Source organism: Columba livia, chromosome 2 (genome assembly GCF_036013475.1).
Source record: "Columba livia isolate bColLiv1 breed racing homer chromosome 2, bColLiv1.pat.W.v2, whole genome shotgun sequence".
Taxonomy (NCBI): domain Eukaryota; kingdom Metazoa; phylum Chordata; class Aves; order Columbiformes; family Columbidae; genus Columba; species Columba livia.
The window spans coordinates 148,867,863-148,877,672 of NC_088603.1; the positions used below are offsets into that span (position 1 = coordinate 148,867,863).

The window sequence follows — 9,810 nt, forward strand, 5'->3', positions numbered from 1 at the left end:
GAGCCATGCCAACAAGCACAACTTCCAACAGCTCAGCAAAAAGCTGCACAACATTTTTAGGAGTGAGCTGTATGTTAATAATTTCTAATCAGAGAGAGTTTCTCCACATTACTGCTCTGGCTCATTTCCTTACAATTAAGAATTCCATTTTATCCAGTTGCTAAAACACAGATGTGCTGTATTTGGCAGTGACCTACTCTGTCATGCCCTTAGTAAACACACGGTGAAAGCCATAACCAGTTCAGTAGTTCAAGTTCTAGACAGAGAAAATTAAAGCCAGACCATAACAGAAGTGTACAGTAGCAGCAGTTGGAAATTCAAGTCTGCCAAAGAGTCATGCAGAAATTACATCTCTTAATTTAATTTGTGTGAAGGAACAAACCTAACCCAAGAGCAAGGCATTATCTAGCGGTGGGTGAGGTGAAGCAATCTGAAGAACTATTCACAGCTGATTAAACTTTTTGTAAGCAAGTTTGTTAACTTATGTTCTGGAGAAAAGTATGTTTTGATAGCTAAGTGGATGATGGAGAAACCGATTTTGTCTTTTCCCAAATTCTCTACAAGCAGAGTTAGGTAAAATCTTTTGTGTCCTAGTTCATTACTCAGTGTTGCTGGACTCTGAGACATTGCAAGATGCTGGATGCCATAATTACAATGAATCTGCTCTCTTCCAGAAGTATAAGGCCCATATGGTAGGGCCATTAGACATCTTTCAAAGCATGGAGACCAAGCCTCACAGAGCAGCTTTCTTGGTCCTGCAAAACAGAAGCTGACAGACATTTATTTAAAAGCATGAAGGAGACTCATAACACACTTTCCAACATGTAGCATGAGTGAAATGTAGCACTCCACACTTTCTACATACCTTGTAGTTTCTCACAAACTTCTCTAGGACAAATGAGCTATGCATAACCTTGAACATCTTCTGACTCCCTCCTTGCAGTGACGCTCCTCAAGGCATGTACCAAATGCTGTCCTGATGTTCCTTCCCATCTCTACAATGAGCTTCATGCCCATGCCAAAACAGACTATTTATTCCTGCTATTCAGAGCTCTAGCTCTTTCACAATCCACCACAACAGTATGATGCTCTCCCTGATTGCTTTAAGTACAGATGTCCTGGCAAAGACCCTTAGCACAGACGCAGCTAGTGTTGACAGCAGCATTTTTCTCTGCTCGACATAGTTTAAGGTTTGGAGAGGTGACCAGCTGAGCCAAGCAAAGCTCACCTCACACAAACCGCTGCGGTGAGGTGTGGGGTGAGGAGTGGGGCGTCAGGTGTGGGTAGGAGAGATGAATCTCACTCACCTCCACCCACCACGTCACGGCCAGCAAAACTGTGTTACACAAGCTACTCACACTCACAAACCCTACGTGATGTATAGTTAAAAGATTTTTGCATGATATAGTAACTCATTGATACCATCCCTTCTTCACCAACTACTTTTCTGAGATGCCTGAAGCATTTTTTCAAACTTGGAAAGCCAGAGTCTCCCGTGCACTGCTGGGACAGCTTTGTTCCCATCATATCTTTTTCATTTACATATGTTATTGCTCTCTTGAACTACTGTTTCCTCCAATTTTCCTTTTTCTGAAGTAGCTGTACCAATTTTAACAAGTAGCCATGGCAACATAATCTTGCAGAATAAAGTACAAAATAATCCTATGATCAGAAATCTAAATAAGAAAAATGGAATGGAAATAATGTGTTCTTAAAGCCTGGAAGCAAGTGACCACTGGAACAGATTAAAAATAGCTATGGTAAACTCTCCAACACTTATGAAGTCTGAATGCACAAAATTGGACATTAAAGTCAAACTTACAGATAAATTACTATCAGGAGAAGATCCACACCATGTGTTATGAAAACAGTGAGATTAAGAAAGTTAAAAACCAAAACAAACAACAACAACAAATCCCGTGAACGAACAAATAAAAATCACAAAAAAAAAAAAAAAAAAAAACCAAACAAAACCCAAAACATCTATACCTGAAACCATCAGCCTACTGGGATCGGCACTTGTTATCCCACTGCAAAGCACACTGTGAACTGTCACAGGAGGAGCCTTGACAGGCTGTCCCAAATCCAAACCCTGGTTTGAATGACGGAGACTCCTCACCATCTCCCTCAGGATGGAAACGCAGAAGCGTTTCAGACCCAGTCCCAGTGGGCAGTGGGGACAGGACAGGGATGGGATAGGGACAGGACAGGGATGGGACAGTGCCATTTGTGATCACCTGTGTGATAATGCCTCCTTGGGAAGGTGGTGAAAAGGCACCTGCCACGGCAAAATAAAGAAACAAATACTGTTTTGTTATAGCAAAAGCCTTCAGCTTTCAATTTCACTCTGTCTAATGACTTAAAGATTCTTCAAAGAGTTATACCAAGTTTTCAATTTAATTTTCCATAGAGGAATTAATGCTGGGTTTTTAAAAAATGCTTTTTTTTCTAATGATATTTAATATGTAGTCTCTGTATGTGCAATTGAATTCCAGATCCTTAGACATATTTAATCTTCTAAGCACCCTTAAGGAGATGATACTAAATCCTATAGGAGAATAATTTCTGAGGTAGGGGGGGGAAACCTGCACTTGGTCCAGAAAAATCCAGGAATGTGTTGCCCGTAACTGCCTTATTTTCTTTACAGTAACTGAGAAAGAGGACTTGCACCAGATTTACTGCAAAGAAGATGTACTGATTCTTATCTGTGAAAGGTGATACAGACTGTCTGGGCTGCTAAATTAGCCTGTAATCTAATCTAATCATTGAAAGACACATAAAGTGTTCCCACTCAAGCTTCCCCATCAGCCAAAGGCAGCTGAAACAATCAAAACTGAGATTCTCAGGGACTGCCTAGACTTGGTGTTCTTGAGAATAAGATTACCTGCTCCTTTCCCTTTCAATTTCACTTTCAAACTGATGTGTGCCAAGGGCAGTTACACAGGCTATGAAATCTGGTATAGCCTCTGAGTACAAAGCATTTCCTTAACTGCATATTTGCTGGCACAGAAAGAAAAAAAAGAAAAATGTTAAGTGTTTTCTCCATGCGTTTACTGGAAGTGTAAGGAATAACTATGCATACAATTTGCAATCATTGAGATTTACAGCTCTGCCTGTAATAAGTAGTTATCTCACACAGGCACTTATTAAGTGCCCTGTGCCTCATTGTTTCTCTACACTTGCAAGGGACACACTTTCTTGGATAAATAATGTATATTGCTAACCCCCAGAATCTCTTATTGTTGGTATTTACTGAAAGAAACATGTCGCTTGAAAGAAAACATAGATAAAACAGAAAAATACAGCCAACAAGTACCCCATGCCTATTTTGCAGTATTTCAACATGTAATCCACACAGGCAGAATCACTTTGCTTCATCCAAAGAGGATTTTAAAAAGGTAGGAAGCTAAAAAACTATCCTGCAGCCAACAAGCAAAAAGCACACTAATGTGTTTTGTTGTTATTTTTCTCTCTCCACATCCAAATACAACACCATGCAGAGGGGTCCTGCCTGACACCAGTGCAGGCTACTTCCATTTTTCATTTTTTCACCAAACACATAGAGGATGCGAGTAAAGTACAACCAGCTTGGCTACAGATCACAACTGCTCTCTACTAGGATGCTTCGATAGAAACAAACGCCTTTTGTGTCCTGAGAGTCACTTGAATATAATGTGCTTTGCACAGCACAAGAGGGGCTGCTTGATTTTCCAAAGTGCTTATTTAAGACCCAATTTAACAGAACTGCAGGGAAATGATATGTACAAACAAGAGCTGTCATGATAATTTCAGCTGCCTTCCACACCTGCAGATATGCACTGTACAAGGAAGCTGTCTCGTCTCTCACATAAGGAAATTCTTTGCGCTTCTGAACACTGGGGAGAAGCTCCATCCTGATGTACTGAACGCCTGAGAAGCCACCCAGGGCTGACAAGCCCAACACTAGCGCTTCCCCAGCTCACTGGCTGATTTGTTCCCCTGCACCCATGCTCAATCTGGGACAGAAAACACACAAAATTTAAACCCTGCATGCAGAAGAGGTCCATCCCTGCAGATGAGGAGAGATCAGGATTACTTAGGGCTCAAGCCCTTCCTTTTCCTCTTGAGCCTTCTTACAGCTTCTCCTATGGCAGTGTCATCTGTTGCCTTATTCCCTTTCCATTTGTCAAATTCTACCTGCTTTCAAGGCACGCTGGCCAACCCCATAGATCAGACCTGTAGGACGGAAAGGATTTACACAACTTTAGCTTAGCAGCTGGACGATAAAAGTGAGGACTGCGAAAGAATAACGTTCTTCTGGGTGCAAAATGAGGGGAAATAACAACCCAGGATTCCTATTAAATTTGTAGGACTTCTCAGTCCACTGAGCTCTGTAGTTGTGCCACCCCATGCCAGCACAGCTACTGCAGCTTTGCCACCCCTCACCCTTCAGCAAATAATTTCTGCTTCCACCAGCTCAGGAGATGATGACCAATGCAGCAAAAGGAGCAAGTGTTTAAAGGAAGCATTGCCCCATCCCTTCCCCTCTTCACAGACACCTTCCTCCTCCCTCCACCCATCCCAGTGCCAGCCCCACTGCCCACACATGGTGCAGAGGGCTGGGGAGAGATTTTCTGCTCCCTTCCTCCCCACATAGGAATGCAGGAGAGACTACAGTTCAGTGCTGAGCTGGTAAATGCCTCATTTCACTGAGCAAGCACTTTCAGGGAGGACACCGTCTAACAGACGGGCTCCAGCACTCTGCTGTTGGGTGTATTGAGCCATACTGACCACATCTTCACTGCTGATAACCTCTGGGAAATACTCAACTGTAGGGTCCATTCCAGGAATGCACAACGTGTTGTGCAATACCCAGAGCCCTGTCTCACTGTTAAATGTGCCCCTCGTGCTTCAAACCTTGCTATGCCTTTGAACGTTGGCTTTCCAGGTCTGCAAGTCACAAGTAAGTCTCAGAATCGCCCTGAAAATGTCAATGTTACATTTTGACCCTGGAAACGTGCTGGCATTGCTTTGTTAATTGGAGAAAGATCCTAGAAAGGAGCTACACATGGGTCTTGACCTGCCCCAGCACAGGCTGCTCTTCACAATACAGAACTCTCTAAGAAGTCAGGAAATGGCAAATTCCTATTGTCTGGAAGGAAAGGAAAAATCAAGGCTCTCCCTCCTATACTTTAAAGGGAAAAAAACCTTTTGGATTTTCCTTCCTTTAGTAATAAAAAGACCATTTTAGAATGTGCTACTGAAGAAAGTGCTTCAAAGTGGGAAATTGAATTGCAGTGGATTGTTTTAAGCTGCCTGTTTATACAAACCATTCACGTAGAGAGGTTCCCTGCTGAAACCAGTAGTGCCTCCCCGGGCAATGCTGTGGCCAACTCTCATTTTGGTTACTCTGCTGAAATAGGCACGACAAAATACTGAGTTCAGTGTCAGAATATTTTAACTCTACATAGAGGTGACTACTGAAATATGCTTTTGATTTACAAATTACAAATTCAGTTGCAGAAACAACCACTGAAGCACATCCGCCTTAACGGAGCAAAGAAATGCAAGAAAATAGCTGTGACAAAGGAAGGAGTGGAGAGGAGGAACGTGCTAAAAGTTGACACCGAAACAGCTTCATCTTGGCTCCTACTGCCAAGAAACCTGAGGTTTTTTAAGACTCATACAGCAGCAGCGTGTTCAGGTGCTGTTACTGCAGGTACTACATAAAGAGAGGGACACTGTTGCAGCACTATATACATTACTCATTAGATCACACCAAAGGTCAGCCGCTGCCTGGCCTGAGCCCCAGGAAGCCCTTACACTGGATAAAGAAACCAGTGACAAAATTTAGATGCAACAGCCTCATTTCAGACCTCACAGAGAAGTTCATATTAAGACTTCACAGGTATCTTCGCAACCAGTTGTTCTGCAGTGAGGGAGGACGAGACACACTTTGGTCCCGCGAGCAGCGTGGGGCACAGGGAGGGGAGACACAATTGCCCACAGCTTCTTAAATCCTCACGGGGCACTAACTCCTTCACAGTTTTCATTATCATGTAGACAACATCAAATAATTTCTCAGCACACACTGCTGCAAATGTCTTTTTCTCACCTTCCTTCCCCTTCAAACTTTTTCTATAACTTTATGCTGTAGTTAGTTGCTCATGGTGGATCCTCAGCTGCACCTCCTAGCTGCCAGCAGCACCTTCTTTGCTCCTCAGAATAAACACCAAAAAGACAAACGTGAAAAAATGTGCAGTACTGAAAGGGCTACAGGCACAGCAAGGTGGAACAGCCTGTGGTTCGAAGGAAGGTGATGGCACAGGGGAAGAAGGTGCAGCAACATGCATCAAATGCCACTGACCTCCAGTTAAATGAACTTTTGGGCAAATAAGTAATCACTTTATCAAACACGCGCCAAGGGCATTTCTGAAGCTGTTCGTTCTTTCAGATAGAGCAAGTAAATTAGTCCTTGTGAGAAGACAAGGATTAAATGCCCATTAATGCCTCTCTCCTCATGAACTCGCTGTCCTTGGGAATGTGGCTCTGCTTCTGCTCACTCCCTCCCCAACATCCAACCTGTTCTGGGGGGACACCCTGCTTCCATGCCTCCTCCATGCACACCAATGTCTGCTCTTTACTCCGGCCTCAGTTTCTAAGGCCACTTCTTACAAACTGTTTCAGTCACCCTTGAGAAAGGAAACAAAAACCACTGCTTTGCAGGGATGGTTAATGTGTCAGTGAGGCGCTGCCAGTTTCGTTGCAGCCTCTTTTTCCCTTTCTTCCCCAGGTGGGAGTGAAGTGGTGAAAGGGGGCAAGGACTGGCCAGCAGGAGGTTTCACACATTTCAAGCTGGCTCGGGAAAAGCTCCCCAAGTCCTTTGCTTACGACCCGAGAGCTTCTTTACTCCTTTAACCCATCTTCTCCCGGTGCCCAACTCCCCCCACCTTTCTTGTGCTGAAAAGCCGCGAACGTGCCCAGGCGGCAGATCTTGTAGATCACTCGCCCCGTCGGGGCTCGGCCGTGAGCCCTCAGCCTGGGAGCCGCCGGGACGTGACGGGACTGCGGGGCCCCGGCGGCTGCGCACGGACGGGGCTGCGGCGGCACCGGCATCTGGTAGGAGGGCGGAAAGTTCAAGCCCAGCTCCCCAGCAGCCCGATCGTCCCTTCCCGAGGCGCTCCGTCCTCAATGCATCCCGTCGGGAGTCCCGGCGTGGCTTGTGGAGGGGGGGAAAAACGCTCCCCACCGGTAAGACGCCCTGAGGAGCTGTACGAGAAGCACGGTGGCACCTGTTCAACCCCCCGGCTCGGCTCTGCCGTCTCACTGGAAAGCGAGCTGACCTGCCCCAAAGCCTCCCGCCCCGGGGTTGTTCTGGCGGCCGGGCTGTCCCCGGTCCCCCGCCCCATGCCCCGGCCCCTACCTTCTAGCAGCACCTCCTTGCCGGCCCGCTTGAGCGCCTGCACCGCCTCGTCGTGGGTGGCATCCCGCAGGTCGGTGCCATTGACGGCTAGGATGGCATCGCCCACGTAGAGGGCCTGGGTCTGGTCGGCCGCCAGCCCCTTGAAGATCTTGCTGATGAGGATGGGCATCTTGTTCTCCTTGCCCCCCTTGATGCTGATGCCCAGCCCGCCCATCTCCTGCTTCAGCACCTTCACGCAGCGCTTCTTGTTGGAAACGGCCTCGGGCACCTGCTCGGGGGGGTCGGTGAAAGCGGTGCGCACAGCCGCCGCTCCCCCACCGCCCTCGGCCCCGCGGCATGCCACCCCATCGCCTCCCAGGCCATTATGGGCCGCACCGTCGGGGCGCTCCTCGCCGCTCAGCACCAGCGCCTCGCCGCCCAAGTTGGCCAGCACTTTGTGCCAGCGCTCCCGCACCAAAACTTCCAGCCAGCCGCTGCGCTGCGCCCGGCCGCCCCCGCCGCCGCCCGCCGCCGCTACCGCCATCTTAGGAGCATGCTGGAAGCGCTGAGTGACGGCACCCCCGACACGGCACTGCGCGGCGGCACCGGACTTCAGCCGGGGGGGCGGGGGAGCGCCCGGCGCGGCGGGGTGGGGCGAGGAGCCGCGGCCGCTCCCTCCGGGGCCGCGCCGGGGCGGGCGCACCTGGCGGCACCGCCCGCTGCCGCCGCGCGTGGGTGTGCGTGTGGCCGGGGTTGTCCCGCCCCTCCCACGGACACACGGCGGGGACACGTCCTCGCTGAGCCCCGGCTCTCCTCGAGCCCGGGGTGTGATGGCACTTCAGCGCTGGAGGGACCCGCTGGGAGCGGCGGTGTCAGCCCTCGGCAGCTGCCGTCTGCGCTGCCGGGGTGTAGCAGGGACGTGAAGGAAACCAGCGGCAGAGAAGCGTCAACGAAAAACGCAACTTTGCTCTTCCCAGAGAGCTTTTTATAAGGTGGTTTAAAACAAATAGGTGGCACAGAGGTAGTTAAATTTCAGTTGCATGAAAGTAGAATGCAAGTTGTTTCACGGCTTTGTGACATGAAGGTGGTGATTGTCACAGATATTTTTTGCACATTTTGAAACAGTTTTCTTTGCACTTTGGATTACAGATTTTTAAGGCCCTTGGAGGCCACATTGCCCATTTTGTGGTTTTTCCCCTGCCCACTTTCCTCCTAGAAAGCAGTTTGGTGCCTGATGAGGGGCTCAGGTTTCCAGCACCAGAGAGAGCAAAGCTTTCACATGGCTGGTTTGGAGATGCCACCAGTGGGTCTGATGGTGCTGCCCCGCAGCAATGTGACTCTATGGCCACCAAACACCTCCTGGACTGCCTTTGTTTCTGCTCTTTGCAGGACAGCTCTAGCTCCTTCCTAAGCTGGGCCTAAGTTCAGGACCATTTGGTATATGTGGGAGCAACACTTTGGGAAGGTTCGGGTGGCCACTATTAGTTCAGTTCATTTCAGCTATATGAGTCACGTGGGTGCCTAAATACATAATCTGGCTCCTCTCTGAAGCAATGCCATTCATTTCTGACACCAGGGTTTTGCTCCCAGGCCCACACAAGTGCCTCAGGTTAATGTGGGCTGGACAACTTGGGACTCACCTCCTCAGCGTGGGTGGGACCTACATATGGGATCAGCCCTGAACAACCTTGGCTTGGTTTACTAGGGTGTCTCAGATTATGCCGCTCACACAGAACTACACAAAACACAAACTCTTCCCCTCAAAGACAGCAGAAGGAGGCCTTGACCCTTCTCCATCCACAGCCTCATCCAGGCTGCACATGGGTCCCTTCTCCCTGGGAGGAATGCAGCCCTGTGCCTAGGGAGAGCAGGAACCCACAGGTGATGATGGGTTATTCAAGGATAAGGGATGGCCAGAGAAAAAGCAGGCTGAAGAGAGGTCTCATCATTTCTCATGTTAATTAATGCAAGGTGAAGAGCTATAATTAAGTTTTCAGGGCTGTGAATCCAGAGTGAAAAGAAGCATGTCCTGCTAAACCTGAACCAGGCACCTAAGCCCTAGACAGGACAAGGTTGTAACATGCTTTTCTCCAGTATTTCTCACTGAATAATTTAGGCAGCTCATATACAACACCTTGGATGTTCGGGTTTGGCTTTTTTTTTTGTTTTTTTTTAAACCCATTCCTAGTTGCCAGGCATAGTGAAAGACCATGCCTGTTCACTTCCAGCAGCTTCAGTTAGGTGAGAGAGGATGGGGAAGAAAGGACAGGCATGCAAAAATCAGATGCTGCAATGCCGGCTGTTGTAGCACTCATAGTGCTTTGAGCCCAAGTGACCAGGCCAAGTTATAAAACCAGGCATCTCTCTTTCCCAAGGGATCAGTTCTTAGCAACTATTTTTTACTTTTAATTTGTGAATTAGTGAAGAAT

At 48.0% G+C, this 9,810-nt stretch overlaps 1 protein-coding gene across 1 annotated transcript in view; it reads right to left on the bottom strand.

Moving 5' to 3' along the window:
* SNTB1 (syntrophin beta 1) overlaps positions 1–8,032 on the bottom strand; it is a 116,014-nt gene extending 107,982 nt beyond the window's left edge. Inside the window, exon 1 of the mRNA XM_065054345.1 lies at positions 7,403–8,032. Coding sequence (XP_064910417.1) covers positions 7,403–7,925 — 523 coding nt within the window. The 5' untranslated portion in view covers positions 7,926–8,032. The remainder of the gene's footprint in view (positions 1–7,402) is intronic.
* Between the last annotated feature and the right edge of the window lie 1,778 nt (positions 8,033–9,810).